This window comes from Biomphalaria glabrata, chromosome 5 (genome assembly GCF_947242115.1).
Source record: "Biomphalaria glabrata chromosome 5, xgBioGlab47.1, whole genome shotgun sequence".
Classification (NCBI taxonomy): domain Eukaryota; kingdom Metazoa; phylum Mollusca; class Gastropoda; family Planorbidae; genus Biomphalaria; species Biomphalaria glabrata.
In genome coordinates, this window is record NC_074715.1 from 36,044,236 (window position 1) to 36,062,195 (window position 17,960).

A 17,960-nucleotide genomic window follows, 5' to 3' on the forward strand; every position below is an offset into this window, starting at 1 on the left:
GAACTTATTGAGTAGATAACAGCACATAATAAATGACACTGCCAACAAGAGAAAGCAAGCACTTAAGGTTTATTTTGGAGCTTCAGACATTTACGTTAAAAAAGTTCTGTTTTAAATATTTACACAATACTACGTGACAAGTAGATCAAACATTAAACAGCATCCAATCCTAACACATGGCAACATTCCAAACATCATCTCAATCAATCATGCAAAACATGAAACTTTTCACCAAAGGAAAATAATTTTATATAATGTATCCTCATTTCATATTTTATACAATTTATGTTTATTTTTATAACCATTAGATTAGTTTTTGACAATATTTTGTAATAATTTACTACTTCATAATTGTTAATTCATTATAATTTCCTATTAAAAATTGCACATAAACATTACAGAGTAAAATATTCAAAGTTTCCCGCCATTTCTTTTTTTTTTTTTTGTACGTACTTTTAAAACATGCAAATATTATGGACACACACACACACACAATCTTAAGTCTGATTAGTAATTGCCTATATATTCATATGATCACTATGTTCCATAATGACAGATTTAAAAAATCCAAGTTGACGAGACAATGTTTAAGATTAGGTTATAGGTCACTGTTTCTTTTCTCTCGTAGGAGTTACTAAAATTAGAAAAAGAAAATGGTTTCTGGTCGAGATTCACAATTATTTTAGTTCTCAGTGTCTATAAATAGACAAGAAATCTAGCCATGAAAATACTGAGAACGACAACTCTACTGATGATCAAGTGAAGACTTGTTGGCTCAACATAAAGGTATAGGCCATCGGGTAAACTGATGGTCAGTTCCTACCTAATGGTCAAGTATTGAAATCAAATGCTTATGACCCTGCTGCTGTATATCTGATCACTAGTCTTACAACGAGCATCCTACGTATTTCAGCAGACTTGACAGCCATCGAGTGATAGAGAGCTCCAACTAATTACACTTTTGTTCAGATCCAATTTTTGTGACTTCTGCTGCATTAAATCAATTATAGGCATGGTTTAAAAAAAACCTTCGTAATTAATGAGAACAGAAACAAACAAGTTCCTTACACATATACGGTGGGGCTATAAAGGCGTGAGTTATATCTTTGATACAACTAAACATTAGCTGACATTACAGTAGCAAAGTTAACAATGAACCTAAATATTGAGATGTTGCTGATTTATTCATACTGTTTTGGATAGATGCTCCAATAGTGACATTACAGGGCCACAACTCGCAACGAAAGATTCCCAGTTTGTTCAAGTCTTCCGACCTCCAGGTTGTGTCCCCTCGTTCCCGTGCTGTTTAGCAAGCTTCATCAGATGTTCCAGCTCTTCCAGGCTGAATACACTGCCTCCAGAATAGGCGTTGAAAACAAAAGCCTGAAAGAAAAAAGGAAATTAAAACGTATTTTTTTTACCTTTACCTATCCCTTAGGCTCTTGGACCTTTAGGGCACCATGCAAGATTGGTCGACCGTCTTCCTCCATTCCTCTCTGTCTTTTGTCTTAGTTAGAACCTCTTTCAATGACAGCCCCGTCCATTCTTTTATGATGTCATCCCATCGCTTTCTCTGTCTGCCTCTACTTCTTTTTCCTGGTACTGTTCCCTGGTCTTTGCGAGACTCGAAAATCTTGTAACAAGGCCATAGATTGTTTTTTAATACGTACGTGTTTTTTTTTATAATTGCATAATTTCAAGCTTCTGTAGATTCATTACAATCTGGTGTGAATGTAATCCTGGGATGACTCCGAAACTGCCTGGGTAGTCTGGCAGCACATGCGCCGCCCAAATCGAGAGGACTCGTGATGGAGGCTAAAAAGGCCGGAACAATCGACAATTGCGCAGTGGCGTAATATAGCCACATGTCGGAAATATCTGGAATATTGTCTATTGTAACAGCATAAAGTGATATAGCCTCATGTCGGAAATATCTGGAAGTCTGCCTATGTAGCACTACAATAAAACTTGTGTTGGCTCACATTTATTTCTGTTCAATCTGCTAACAAAGGACTTTTCCCCGCACGTCTATGGGCATAACTTATGCAGTTCAAGTTTAACAACTTCAATCATATAATAACGATAGCACAATGAAACTCCTGCGATGTATAAAGCTTTGTTTCGTCATAGTTTGTTTCCAAATGGGACGCATTCTTCTTAAGAGGGAACTGTATTGGGTGTTTCTCTGTCAACTATAAATATTTCAGGATGATTAAGTAGCACAAAGTCATTGAGCATAGCAAACATATTAAATCAGAAAACTGGATTGTCTCTCTTCTTACTACATATTGGGTTGTGTATGGTGCATAACTCATGCATGATCAGTGCGCTAGGATCCAATCTCTTTGTTTACCATTGGGGAAGGGGCTATCTGAGGAGAATGTTACCGTGCTGCCTCTACGTGCTCAGCAACCACACCTCTGCTCGAGATTTGAACTCCAGCCCTCCTTGATAGACTTAGGTCTCTCAGTCATAAACCCAAATCACTTTGACTGAACGCAATTCATTGATAATGTTGGTATTGAAGCAGAGATCGTAGATCTCAACGCATTAGATCTAGTTATAAGCGCTCAGGAAACAAGTTCTATAAAGAAGTTCAATTAGGAAGTGTTAGGACAGTCAACAGATACAGCAGATACACAAGAAAGTTTTTACATTCAAACTTTTGTTAGAAGTTTGTTTTTCATTAAGCCATATCCGAATAAGCTCTATGTCTCTATGTTATGTAACACACTCACACACGCACGCACGCAAGCGCGCGCACACACACACACACACACACAAACGATTAGATAACTCTTCACTTACAGTTTCACACACACACACACACACACACACACACACACACACACACAAACAAAAACGATTAGATACCTATTCACTTACAGTTTCACACTCGATTTTTATATGTTCTCTTTTGTGAGCTCTAGAGGTAGAGCGTTTAGATCCTTTATTTTTGTGTTTCTTTGAGCGGGAGTCCTGTAGATGAGCAGCAATGGAGGAGTTTGTTAGGAAGCAAGTTCTTCGAAAGGAATATGTGGGTGAATTTTACCATAATTGCTATTTAAAAGCATTTATTTAAAATAAAATGAATGACTTGAATTCGAACTCGAGGGCTGAAGCCGGCTCAATAAAATGCACTAACCACTGTGCCAAAAAAGTGCTTATAAAAATACAAGGTTTTATTGTTACTTTCAAATATTTCTCTCTACAGTGTATAGAGGTGACTAATTCAACTTGTACCATCAAATCAGTCAAGTAAAAATTTTTGTTTCCATGTCAGAGATACCAAAACGAAATAATTAATTACCAATAACTAATGAACTAATTGGTTAATTATTTTTTATTCTTGGTTTGTCAGGTAAAAGAAATAATTGTTCAAAATTTCCTCTTGATCCGAAATTGAGTTGATATTAGTTTTCTAAAAAAGTTACACTTATCGTGTTATTAATATAGCTTACCGATGTAGTCTTGACCACGGGCTACATTTTTTAATCAAACTTACGGACATAGTCTTGACCACAGGCCTACATTTTCTACCGACATTGTGTCGACCCAGAGGTTGAAGGATATTTTCATATTGTTAAATTGAGAACTAACCCATCACGACTGTTCCTTATATGTTAGAACAGACAAGATAATTACAACCATTCACTTACCGTGGCTGCGGGTGGGGACATATTGGCTACTGTACTATTGTCTGTACTCATCCTGGGGAATATTTTTTAAAATCGCGTTAAATCTTTTTGTACAGTGTATACTCTACGCTACCATCAATATACACTTACTGAGTACCGAATGACACTTAGATCTAGATGTTTAGTAAGAAGTAACTTACATTACAACAAAGATATTTATCAACTAAAGAATATAAACCTAATTATGCATGTATTTTAGTGTTTTAACTTCGTTGGTATGGGGGATCACTTTAAACTCTCTTTAAGAGAGGTCAATTTTTTAATTCATACGACGATTTAACCTTCTTGTAAATCAAAACAAAATGGCGGTTCCAGAGAATTAAAGAAAGAATGAAATAAAGAGCGCGACCTGACATTGTAACACTTACACTCGTTTAAAGAGCTAAACAAAATAGGTTAGGCTGATAGGTATAACATACTAGGCATATGTTACCAGCGACCCGAGGGTCTTAATTTGCGTATCACTGTCAATATAGTCACTGAGAGTGTTTTGTCAACAATTAAACGAAATAATAATGTTATAAGTAAAGCGAATGCGTGAATGTAAAAATAGTATGAATGGAGCTATCAAAATAGCTAATCGACCTGAATTCATTTTTTCAAATAAAAACATTTGCTTGTATGCCTACATATATTTGGTTAAAATATGAAATGAATAGACTTAATTCTGTATGTTCATGTGTTAAAGTGTAAAGTACATCTATCATCTTTGAATTAGATCTTGAGTTACAGATAGATCTAGATCTAGACTAATTTAGAGTTATATATTGGCTTGGATAGAGAGTTCGTTCTGCGCGTGTATGGAGGCTCCGCTCTACGCATGCGTGACCATTTTTGTTAGATGTACGCGATTCATGAATGGAGCTATTAAAATGTAGGCCTATGTCAACACAGCTTCGCGGCTATAGCGAACGAATGTATGAAAAATTCTTTAGAAAAACAATTTTGAAATTTAGTTTGATTAAAATATGAAATGAATGGAGTATAATTAGTATGTTCATGTGTTAAAGTATAAAACTATCTTTGCCAAGAGAAGTTCTATCATCTTAGAGTTGAATTTGAGTTTTAGACCTAGGAATATAGAGATGTGTAACATTTCGGGTAATGTCTAATGAAAGAATTTACGTCAGGAATTCTAAATTCGCAGATATAAGGAATGAATTTATGTAAAAATGCTTTTGAAACACAAATTTGAAGGTTCATTTTTATTAAATAATGAAATCAATAGACTATATTTTGTATTTTCATGTGTCAAAGTAAAAAACTATATGTGCAAAGTGTAGTTTTAAAAATTAGATTTAGATCCTTTCGACTTATACATGGTATAATGCTAGATCGATAAACTTATAATACTTTCATTGAGTGGGTCACCTTTTTTTTTGAGGGTCTTAAGTTTGTTTTAGGGCTACAATACATACACTACGGTTCCAGTTAGTACCCATGGAACATTTTTGCCACGTTTTGTCAAGATTGCACAGGGTCAAACGGTTTTGATTTCTATTCGTAACATACACACATACATACTGTTACAAATGAACAGTGATAGGTAGAGGTCAACGTATGACCCCGGCGAGATGACACAGCAGCTAGTGTTCCCTGGAATCTACATGTACAAACAAAGACAGGATGTGACGTGTCCACACGTGTTGTTCCAGGGGACGAACAGATCTAAGTAGGGGGACAGTTACTAATGAACAGTGACAGATAGAGGTCACTACGTGTGACCCCGACTTGATGACACTGCAGCGAGTGTTTTCTGGAATCTACGTGTATAAATAAAGACAGGATGTGACGTTTCCTGACATGTTATTCGAAAGGATACTAGGAGTGTTTGTGCAACTTTGGAGAAGCGATTAGGGACTCTATATAAGCCAGAAAGTTAATGTGAAAGTCAGTCGTATGGAGTCGTGAGTGAGCCGTTACAGTCGATACAGACGATGTAAGACGTGTGCGGCTCTGTGGAAGAGAAATGTGTACGACTCGATGCAAGTTAACTAGGGTAGAGTTAACTGGAGTGGACTACTGTCGTTAAAGTCTATACAGCGAACTACAGTGGACTTGAGCCGTTACAGTCGATACAGTCGATGTAAGACGTGTGCGGCTCTGATGTAATAGACTAGAGTACGACTTGGTTCAGCTTTGGGAGACCTGGAGCGACACTGGGAAGTGTGTCGTTGGTCTGTTACGACTTGGTTCAGCTTTAGGAGACCTGGAGCGACACTGGGAAGTGTGTCGTTGGTCTGTTCTGTGGAATACGGCTCGATGCAAGTTGAGAAGAGATGAACTGCAACGAAGTGAAGAGATGAATTGCAACGAAGTATAGCTAACTGTAAACTGACAGATATTGTACAGTCTTCTACGCTACATGTTACAGTAACGAATTGTTAGAGTTAATAGTCATTAAAGTTATATGAAACTGAAAGTTTAGTCGTCAAGTTCTTTGCTGTGTTTTTATTTGTGTGCCAACTAATACATCTAGCCAGAAGACTCAGAAATACGTACTACATACATACATACATACATACGCCTTACTTTCTACTTTATAGTATAGATAAACATAAAACATCTAAATAAAAAAAAAGAAAAAGGGGTATTCCGGCCATAATAAACAATATAAAGCCTTGGAAAAAATCAACGGCCGTAGCCGGTGTATACTGCTAGTTACATAAATAAAGCCAACTGATTAATAGTACAAAAATGCTAACGCATGATAAATACATTTTCCTTTAATAAAACTAACTAAGCTAAAAACAACACTCAGTACATACTTACGTGAAACTAGACACTCTAGAGACTTGTGTGACACTATAGTGACTATAGAAACTTACGTGGAAGTATGTTCAAGGCCTCCTTCCAAAAGCCCCAGGTTCATTTCGTCTGTCTCTTTACCAAAATCATTGTTAATTCCATGAAACGGGAAAGGGAATAGATCCGAATCTGCAGGCTTTGCCCACTTCATAGTTAGCAAGAACTCGTTTTCATTGTATTGGCTGATTCTAGAGATAGAAGGTTCAATAGAGACAGGGTGAAAGTGAGAAACATTGAAAACCAAGGTTACCAAAGGTCTGAGAGACATACGACCTATGACCTTTACTCCCTGACCGAGTTTTTCCAAAAGCCAGCTTTGAGAGATAAGCTCTTGACTTATTTTGTATGGGAGGACGTATTATTAAAATTGCTGCTTGTTGCCAATCTATAAGAAAAATTAAACTTAAAAGTGAACCAATACGCATTTTTAGCGGCCCCGTAAGGGGGAAAAGCTGCTACTAGGTTTGTGCAAATACCCCGTCTGTCCTTCTGTCACACTCCGATCGCAGGTACTAGAAAAGAAATGAAAAATATTATTTCAATATGCGATGCGGCTTGCAAACTTTAGATGCAGCGGCTAGTTTTGGTTTTCTAAAAGCAAACCGTTTAGTTTATAAAATTAATTATGCAAGCCATTTTTTCAAAAAAAATACGGTAAAACTTCCCATCGAAAGACCCTTTTGAAGAATGTTACGCAAGTGCCAGCGCCGCGCTGTCTATCGCTAAGGTAATCAAAAATGCCAATAGCTCTGTTGGTAACTGTGCTGGGACATCGAGCAGACGTTGCAGAAGTACAAGCTCGATAGTCGATGCCTTGTTCTTTTCTTTTTTTTTCCAATTATCTCAAATCGCTCGTCTGACATATTGTACATATACGGTAGTTGTCAAGCCCTATTTTGTAATATATCTCTTTATTAATAATAGGCTATTAGTTTGTTATTAAATTAACAGCAATGCCTGATCGTACGGTTAGTGCGCTGGACTGATTATCTTGACGGTCCCGGGTTCATACCCAGCTCGCTGCCATCCCCCGTTGTCCAGCTGGAAGTTTGGATAAGGAAGTAAATTATCTTTAACTTTGAAGGATCATCCGAAACATGTAAAACAGGGATCCGACTCCGACGGGGGACACCTCTGAGTTTGTGTGATAACACAAACTCACTTTGTAATCTTTGGTTCTTTTTTTTTTGGTGGAGGGGGAAGAGGAAGAGAGGGAATAAAGAATGGAAGATGAGAGAAAGAGAGAGAGAGTCCTAATAGGCTGATAGCATAAGTCTTTGTGAAAAAAACACTTGATAAATGTTATTACCTAATTGAGTCCAATCTATCAAAAAGCATAACTTACATGTCATCCAATTCAGGGTCATCCAGACTCTCTCCATGGCACTCGTGTGTTAGAAACCCGCTTTCAATTTCGTATACTGAGTCGGACTCATAGAGATTCGTAAAATTTGATAGTCTGGGATTGCTGGTCTAGAGAAATAACAAAGAGAGAGAGAGAGAGAGAGAGAGAGAGAGAAAAAGAGACGGTGAAAAACCTTTTAAAAAAGAGTTACCTAACGTCCGGCTAATTGCTTCCTAAGACGTTGGACTGTTTATTGTTAAAACGCACAAACTCATAAATGATGTAGCATGATGCTTATTTTACCTCAAAGTATAAGACATTGCTACGAATGCTGTACAGTTGTTTAATCATAACAGAGGCCTTAAAATATTACTAGACCTTCATGACTTGTGCGTTCTTAGAGAAAATATCTTTTGTAAAAGTGTTTTCGTTGGTCATCGTACACTGGACAAAAGAGACCCACTCACTATGAGTCAAGGAAGGACATTCTAATCACAAAGTACATCCCGAGGAAACATTCGTAACATTGACTGTGTATAATTGGTAAAATAACACGAAATGTCGATTTATTAGAGACAGGTGTTACTGCATTTTTGGTCTCATTCGTAGACGTCTTTGTATTTTTTTCCCTTTTCATTGAGCCTTTAAATCAAATGTTATTCTGATACTAAATACTGCTAGGCGATTTTTTTTTTTTATTATCTTCAATCTGGGCACATTTTTATTACAATGTTTTTAAATTGGCATCACGTAACGATATAGCCTCCCCTGAACACCATCTAATAATAATAATCTTTATTGTCCGTATGGAAATTAGTCTTACAATTTGTGCATTACACCAAACAAAAAACATTATAACTATTAGAAACCAAAGTATACATTCATACCAGACTCACTCATAATTTACATGTGACAAAGTTTATATCAGATTGTTCTTATTTAATGATTTGATTGCCAGGGGAACAAAAGAGTGTTTGTGTATGTTTGTCTTTGCTATCGGTGTCTTGTATCTCTTTTGTGATGGTAAAATCACAAAATCCTGACACAAAGGGTGATTCTTTATTTCGAGGATCTTGTTAGCTTTTTTATAGATGTTTGTCTCAAACAACTGCCCAAATGGGGTTTCTTTTTTGCCAATGAGAATTTCAATGTACGAGTTTTCTAAGTCACTGAGAATTCGAGAAAGTGTGGCAATTTTACCGTAAGCGTAACCTACTGAGTTAAGTGAAGGAATTTGTAAAAACCTGCAAGACTACCTTCAAGACAGCGTGTTTTTTTTTCATGGAAATAATATAAATAAACATACATTTCAATATCTAGTCAGAGTACATATAAATATATAAAAACATGTATGTATGTGTGTGCGTGCGTGTATTATCGATAATGATTTCCAGTTCCCACATACGCGAGGAACGGCACATGGCTTTCACTAAGTCCCGATTCAGCACCATTGGAAAACAAAAAGGTTAGCTTGATATTGCCGGAACTGGAGAGATGGCAAAGAGACAGTGTCAGGTAACTAGAGAGATGGCAATGAGACAGTGTCAGGGAACTAGAGAGATGGCAAAGAGACAGTGTCAGGGAACTAGAGAGATGGCAATGAGACAGTGTCAGGGAACTAGAGAGATGGCAAAGAGACAGTGTCAGGGAACTAGAGAGATGGCAAAGAGACAGTGTCAGGTAACTAGAGAGATGGCAATGAGACAGTGTCAGGGAACTAGAGAGATGGCAATGAGACAGTGTCAGGGAACTAGAGAGATGGCAATGAGACAGTGTCAGGGAACTAGAGAGATGGCAAAGAGACAGTGTCAGGGAACTAGAGAGATGGCAATGAGACAGTGTCAGGGAACTAGAGAGATGGCAATGAGACAGTGTCAGGTAACTAGAGAGATGGCAAAGAGACAGTGTCAGGTAACTAGAGAGATGGCAATGAGACAGTGTCAGGTAACTAGAGAGATGGCAAAGAGACAGTGTCAGGGAACTAGAGAGATGGCAAAGAGACAGTGTCAGGTAACTGGAGAGATGGCAAAGAGACAGTGTCAGGGAACTAGAGAGATGATAAAAAGACATTGTAAGGGAACAAGGGAGATGGCAAAGAGACAGTGTCAGGTAACTACGGAGATGATAAAAAGACATTGTAAGGGAACAAGGGAGATGGCAAAGAGAGTGTCAGGGAACTAGGGAGATGGTAAAGAGACAGTGTCAGGGAACTACGGAGATGGTAAAGAGACAGTGTCAGGGAACTAGAGAGATGGTAAAGAGACAGTGTCAGGGAACTGGAAAGATGGCAAAGAGACAGTGTCAGGAAACTAGAAAGATGGCAAAGAGACAGTGTCAGGGAACTAGGGAGATGGTAAAAGACAGTGTCAGGGAACTACGGAGATGGTAAAGAGACAGTGTCAGGGAACTGGAAAGATGGCAAAGAGACAGTGTCAGGGAACTAGAAAGATGGCAAAGAGACAGTGTCAGGGAACTACGGAGATGGCAAAGAGAGTGTCAGGGAACTACGGAGATGGCAAAGAGACAGTGTCAGGGAACTAGAGAGATGATAAAAAGACAGTGTCAAGACTAAAGAGATGGTAAAGAGACAGTGTCAGGGAACTAGAAAGATGGCAAAGAGACAGTGTCAGGGAACTAGAAAGATGGCAAAGAGACAGTGTCAGGGAACTAGGGAGATGGTAAAGAGACAGTGTCAGGGAACTACGGAGATGGTAAAGAGACAGTGTCAGGGAAATGGAAAGATGGCAAAGAGACAGTGTCAGGGAACTAGAGAGATGGCAGTACAGTAGCATTAGATACACTGAGAAGAAATGTAACATAGACGCGCAGAGAAGAAATGTAACATAGACATACTGAGAAGAAATGTAACATAAACGCGCAGAGAAGAAATGTAGCATAGACACACTGCGAAGAAATTTAGCATAGACACACTGAGAAGAAATGTAGCATAGACACACTGAGAAGAAATGTAGCATAGACACACTGAGAAGAAATGTAACATAGACGCGCAGAGAAGAAATGTAGCATAGACAGACTGAGAAGAAATGTAGCATAGACACACTGAGAAGAAATGTAACATAGACGCGCAGAGAAGAAATGTAGCATAGACAGACTGAGAAGAAATGTAGCATAGACACAATGATAAGAAATTTAGCATAGGCACACTGAGAAGAAATGTAGCATAGACACACTGAGAAGAAATGTAGCATTGACACACTTTGAAGAAATGTAACATAGACACTCTGAGAAGAAATGTAAGATAGACACATTGAGAAGAAATGTAACATAGACACACTGAGAAGAAATGTAGCATAGACACACTGAGAAGAAATGTAACATAGACGCGCAGAGAAGAAATGTAGCATAGACACTATCAGAAGAAATGTAGCATAGACACACTGAGAAGAAATGTAGCATAGACACCCTCAGAAGAAATGTAGCATAGACACACTGAGAAGAAATGTAACATAGACGCGCAGAGAAGAAATGTAGCATAGACAGACTGAGAAGAAATGTAGCATAGAAACACTGAGAAGAAATGTAGCATAGACACCATCAGAAGAAATGTAGCATAGACACACTGAGAAGAAATGTAGCATAGACAGACTGAGAAGAAATGTAGCATAGAAACACTGAGAAGAAATGTAGCATAGACACACTGAGAAGAAATTTAGCATAGACACACTGAGAAGAAATGTAACATAGACACACTGAGAAGAAATTTAGCATAGACATACTGAGAAGAAATGTAGCATAGACACACTGAGAAGAAATATAACATAGACGCGCAGAGAAGAAATGTCGCATAGACACACTGAGAAGAAATGTAACATAGACGCGCAGAGAAGAAATGTAGCATAGACACACTGAGAAGAAATTTAGCATAGACACACTGAGAAGAAATGTAAGATAGACACACTGAGAAAGAAATGTAACATAGACACACTTTGAAGAAATGTAACATAGACACACTGAGAAGAAATGTTACATAGACACACTGAGAAGAAATATAACTGACACACTGAGAAGAAATTTAGCATAGACACACTGAGAAGAAATGTAACATAGACACACTGAGAAGAAATATAACTGACACACTGAGAAGAAATTTAGCATAGACACACTGAGAAGAAATGTAACATAGACACACTGAGAAGAAATGTAACATAGACACGCAGAGAAGAAATATAACATAGACACACTGGGAAGAAATATAGCCTAGACACGAAGAGAAGGTGAAGGAAGGGTTGGGGGTCACTATTTGTCTAGATCATATTTAATTGATATTTTATACTGCCAAGTTTTCCCATCCAGAACCGACTCTGCATGTCTATGAGACACATAACAATGGATGATCACTTACAGCAGGACCAATGAACAATCGAGCTGCAGCCTGTGGATCTCCAAAGAATTCATTGGCAACCCCACTCCGCCTGCGAGGTATATATATATACATAAGTTAGATAAGCATCAATGAACCTCATTCACCAATCGTAAGTAAATACATTTAGCCACGTCATAATATTGATAAAACAATGAAAAATACGTATCACGTCACAGCCACTATGGATTACATAATTTGTATAGAAGATATATAGAATCAGGTGGCTAAATGTTGTTTGTTTACGATTGGTGAATGAGGTCCATTATGAGTTAAACCTTCAAATTTATTTAACTAGAAAAATATCAGATTGAGTAAAGGTTTGAAAAGGGCGACTAGAAAAGAATATTTGGGTTCAGAACTCATCTCAATCCTTACTCTTATACTTAAAAATTTCGTATGAATAAAAAATTTTCCAAAACAAAGTCTTTCTTAAAATAATTATGATAAATTACATACACTCTGTTGCCAGATTTAACTATTCTGTTTTAAAACGTCATGTTTTCGCCTGGAATGGGAATAGGAGCGGTAGAGTGAAAACAGTTAATACTCGCTCCTTTTTATAATTTCTGCTAATGATTGTATTAAAGAATAGAGAGTAGGGCCACTCGATATAAGAATTTAATTTATAATATATTTATATTAGTGACAGATTTTTTTTTTAATTTTGTAATTTCTTAACTAAAATACAAAAAGGAAAAAGTATTGATTTGTCCGATGGGCGGAGGGCGATTGTATGTTTCTCCTCTCCCACCTGGTACAAGCCTTTTTCATTTTATATTTACTAATAATAAATTTGAGATTAGAGTGGTTCGACATAATATACAAATGGGTTCAAACATCAAGCATGTACCTTATATTGTATAGATATTCAACTAATTGTGTTCACAAACTAGGATTTCTTCATAACAATAGGACTAGAGTCGGGAGGGCAGTAGATGCAATCGCCCCCCCCCCCACCCCACCCCACCGAATCGACCAAGATACCAGATGGGGAGCGACATAATAAAAAAATGATATAATAATTTAACTAATTTTGTTCAAAATCTGATTTATTCATAAAAGCAGGACCACCACCCCTACCGCGCCTCTGGATCCGACAGTGGCTCAAAGGCAGTACTTAAATGTGCGCCTAATTACACCTTGTCACGTTTGGAATGTTGTCACTGAGGTTTTTTTTTGTCCACTAGCAGATAAGACATATGTTTTAGCTGTTGTTTTTATCTAAGTTGGTTAAATTAATCCTATCTGTATATGTAGATTTGCTTGTAGTTTAGATATGTCTACTCCTATCTAAGTTGGTTGAATTAATCCTATCTGTATATGTAAATTTGCTTGTAGTTTAGATATGTCTACTCCTATCTAAGTTGGTTGAATTAATCCTATCTGTATATGTAGATTTGCTTGTAGTTTAGATATGTCTACTCCTATCTAAGTTGGTTGAATTAATCCTATCTGTATATGTGCTTGTAGTTTAGATATGTCTACTCCTATCTAAGTTGGTTGAATTAATCCTATCTGTATATGTAAATTTGCTTGTAGTTTAGATATGTCTACTCCTATCTAAGTTGGTTGAATTAATCCTATCTGTATATGTAGATGTGCTTGTAGTTTAGATATGTCTACTCCTATCTCTGTGGCATTTTACGTCTCGTGAGACGATCTTTTCCCTTTGCAACTTCTTGTGTGACTAAAGAGGCCAATCCTTGATACACAGCTGCGATCACAGGTTGGGCATATAAAATCACCAGGCGCCATTGCATTTTCACCCTTCTTTCTGCTTCTGTTGTGTATGACATCTGCAATCTGTGACCCTTCCTTTATGCTCTCTCTCCATGTGGATCTGTCCAGTGCCACCTCTTCCCAGTTGCCAGTGTCGATTTTGAAGAGCTTCATGTCGCGTTTGCATACATCCGTATAACGTAAAAGTGGGCGACCAGCGGCTCTCCTGCCTTCAATTAGATCGCCATACAGGATGTCCTGTGGAAGTCGACCTACTGGCATTCTACGAACGTGGCCAAGCCAGCCAAGGCGTCTGCTGCTGATAACAGAGCGGATGTCCTGGCATCCTGCTCTATGTAGCACTTCCTCATTTGTTATCTTATCTTGCCACCTTATTTTAAAGATCCGCCTTAGGCATCGGAGGTGGAAGACATTCAGCTTTTTTTCCTAACATGAGTAGGTTGACCATGTTTCACTTCCGTACAGCAAGGTGCTCAACACACAGGTCCGGTAGACTAGGGCTTTAGTACTGCTAGTCAGCAATATGTTGTCCCAGACTCTTTTCTGCAACCGTGACATGGTGGCCATTGCCTTGGCTATCCTGTTGTTTATGTCTTTATCCAGTAGAGTGTTGTTGGATATGATGGAGCCAAGGTAACAAAAGTGATCAACAATTTCTAGTGGTTGGCCATTAATGCTTACTTGAGGTGCAGTGTTTGTGTTTTGGACAAGTATCTTAGTCTTGCTTTGACTGATGTTTAAGCCGAACTTCTGGCAAGCAGCAGATAGTTTGTCAACCATGAACTGTAGCTGAATATCAGAATCAGCCACAATAGCTGCATCATCAGCATACAGGAGTTCCCTGACGAGTAGCTTCCTAACCTTGGTTTTTGCCCGCAGCCTTGATACATTAAATAGTTTTCCAGAGGATCTTGTATGGAGAAACACACCTTCGTTTATGTCGCTGTACGCATAATGCAGTAGACAGGAGAAGAATATGCCAAACAGAGTAGGTGCGAGCACACATCCCTGCTTGACAGCACTGCAAACCTCAAAAGGTGCTGATTGGGCTCCATTGAATTTGACAGTACATTTAGTTTCCTCGTGAAAACATTCAATTAACTTCAGTAGTTTGGGAGGGCAACCTATTTTCCTCAGGAGTTTGAAAAGGCCACTTCTGCTGACCATGTCAAAAGCTTTAGTCAGATCGACAAAAACAATGTAAAGGGGTCTGTTTCTCTCTCTAAATTTCTCCTGCAGTAGTCGTAGAGAAGATATCATGTCTATAGTGGACCTACCACTCCTGAATCCACACTGAGACTCTGGGTAGACTCTAGAAGCTATCACTTGCAGCCTGGATAGTGCCACTCTAGCAAAGATCTTGCCCACTATACTGAGGAGAGAGATACCCCTATAGTTGTTGCAATCACTCCGATCCCCTTTGTTCTTGTATATTGTGACTATAGTTGCGTCACGCATGTCCTGTGGGACATGACCTGATTCCCAACAGCGGCAGAGGAGAATATAGAGTTCAGGGAGCAGGAGTGATTCGTTGACTTTCACTACTTCCACTGGGATACCATCACTCCCAGGAGATTTTCTATTTTTTAAGCAGTTAATGGCTTTTTTGAGGTCACTAAGGCTCGGAAGCTCATCTAGGCATTCCAGTACTGGAAGATCTGGTAGAGAAGCCAGGGCGACATCGTCTACTGTATTCTGTACTCCTATCTAAGTTGGTTGAATTAATCCTATCTGTATATGTAAATTTGCTTGTAGTTTAGATATGTCTACTCCTATCTAAGTTGGTTGAATTAATCCTATCTGTATATGTAGATGTGCTTGTAGTTTAGATATGTCTACTCCTATCTAAGTTGGTTGAATTAATCCTATCTGTATATGTAAATTTGCTTGTAGTTTAGATATGTCTACTGCTATCTAAGTTGGTTGAATTAATCCTATCTGTATATGTAGATTTGCTTGTAGTTTAGATATGTCTACTCCTATCTAAGTTGGTTGAATTAATCCTATCTGTATATGTAGATTTGCTTGTAGTTTAGATATGACTACTCCTATCTAAGTTTGTTGAATTAATCCTATCTGTATATGTAGATTTGCTTGTAGTTTAGATATGACTACTCCTATCTAAGTTAGTTGAATTAATCCTATCTGTATATGTAAATTTGCTTGTAGTTTAGATATGTCTACTCCTATCTAAGTTTGTTGTAGTTTAGATATGTCTACTCCTATTTAAGAGTTTATTTACAATGAACATCAAAGCAGCAGACTGGCCTTTGTCCTGTTGATTCATATGTTGCCAACTTCTATTCACGGGGTCCAGACATATTTTTTAAATCTCTGAAAGACCAATTACAGACTTTACAAAGCCCTACACATTAAGTCCCCATGTCACCATAACCTCACACAATATAAGGCAAGGCAATGGCATCCTGATAGCAAGAGAGGAGAGGAGCCGCTCAAGTCGTCACTCAAGTCGTCACTCAAGTTTGACGATGATTATGGATGGTTCACGTTCAAACACAGTTCCGACACTTTGACCCTCCCAGAAGGTTGCTAGAATTCGTTTTCCGTTATTGCTAGACCAGAGAGATGGCATAGAGTGATATACAGAGAAGATATAGAGAGAAGGGAGAGAAAGAGAGAGGAGAGAGAGAGAGAGAGAGAGAGCTGGTGAACTAGAAGAAATAAACAAAGGCTACCAGACGTATATCAAAACGCTGTGCCATTTCAACATCAGAGCCGATGACCTCTAACCCTAGGGAAGGACCTCTACCGGAAGCCAACTATGAGTGATATGTTATCGGTAAAAACTCTCATGTTGTAGTTAGTAAGGTTAGATTGCAGTGATCGACTCTGAGGTTCCTACGTTCTGATATCCGTCCTTAAATGACATGTATAGAAATATTTATTTTTAGTTGCAATGGCTTACAAAGCAGCGGACTAATGGTCACCTTTTTTATTTAGTCCTTGTAGATACTTAATATCTGCCTGACAAACACCAGATCAAATATGTTGTTGTTTTTTTAAACAGTGTACATTTGTTTTAAAATATCACAGTTTAACAACTCACTTTGGCTGTTGTCTGAACTCCAGGCTCTCATGGTACACAAGCGGCAGTTGCCCTTCAACTGCTGAGAGTCTGTGGATACAAATGTTGAAACATTTCACGTTCTCAGGAATACACATTGTTGTCATCACTGATTCGAATGTTGTATTACAGTCTTCACAAAACTTTTGATCTAGCCCCGATCTCCCACACAGTCTTTATAACATCACACATTCATTGGGGAAAAGTAAAGACGTTTGGTGGATGCCATAGACAGAAGCACGTGACCCTTACATCGTCTGCCATATGGACCTCATTGTTTGAGGGGAGAATTGTCACGTAGCAGACAAGCTGCATCTAAATACCGGCAGTAACCTTAGCAACTAGCTCTGCCTTTTCTCCAGAAGGTTCTAACGGAAGTGCTATGACGTCATCGCTATGGCACCCTATTAACAATGCTGTGGGTACCCAGTCCATTGCAGACTCCTCGCACCACCAGGTAGGGCTAACTCCATCCACCGAATAGCCTGCGATACAAATAATAGAAATAAAACCATGGTTTGAGTGCTGAAACAAGTCACAAAAAGCATGCATTGAAGCACAAGAGGGGGCCTGAACAAACTATTATTTTAACACAGTGCCGGACGTGTCATTGTCCCATCGTATTGTTTTTTTTTTTTGTTTTTTGCTACGCTCATTCCAAACTTTGACGTACAGTGCCACTCATCCCCCCCCACCCCCGCTATTGAGAGGAGGAATAGGAAAGCGTGTCCTATATCTTGCTGTATTCTGTTTGGACGGTTTGGGGAGGTCCCTTGCTCTTGACCGGTAGGGTGGCTTTCGTGCATTACACGGACATGGAGGTTGGAATGAGGTTGTTTTTGTAGTTCATAACTTCTGTATTCCGTACTTAAAATATCGAATTGACTACCAAACAGCAAA

General features: G+C 38.4%; 1 protein-coding gene across 7 annotated transcripts in view; it reads right to left on the reverse strand.

The window, feature by feature from the left end:
* Positions 1 to 54: 54 nt before the first annotated feature.
* Positions 55 to 17,960, reverse strand: part of LOC106058024 (uncharacterized) — a 28,239-nt gene continuing 10,333 nt past the window's right edge. For 5 of the 7 annotated variants that reach the window (XM_056029461.1, XM_056029462.1, XM_056029463.1 and 2 more), the window contains 7 exons: positions 17,043 to 17,111; positions 12,215 to 12,284; positions 7,852 to 7,979; positions 6,527 to 6,694; positions 3,660 to 3,711; positions 2,887 to 2,979; positions 55 to 1,383 (listed from right to left, as the gene is read on the reverse strand). In XM_056029461.1, the coding sequence (XP_055885436.1) occupies positions 1,261 to 1,383; positions 2,887 to 2,979; positions 3,660 to 3,711; positions 6,527 to 6,694; positions 7,852 to 7,979; positions 12,215 to 12,284; positions 17,043 to 17,111 (703 nt within the window). In that variant the 3' untranslated portion in view covers positions 55 to 1,260. The remainder of the gene's footprint in view (positions 1,384 to 2,886; positions 2,980 to 3,659; positions 3,712 to 6,526; positions 6,695 to 7,851; positions 7,980 to 12,214; positions 12,285 to 17,042; positions 17,112 to 17,960) is intronic. The other 2 variants (XM_056029465.1, XM_056029467.1) reach the window with 2 other exon arrangements.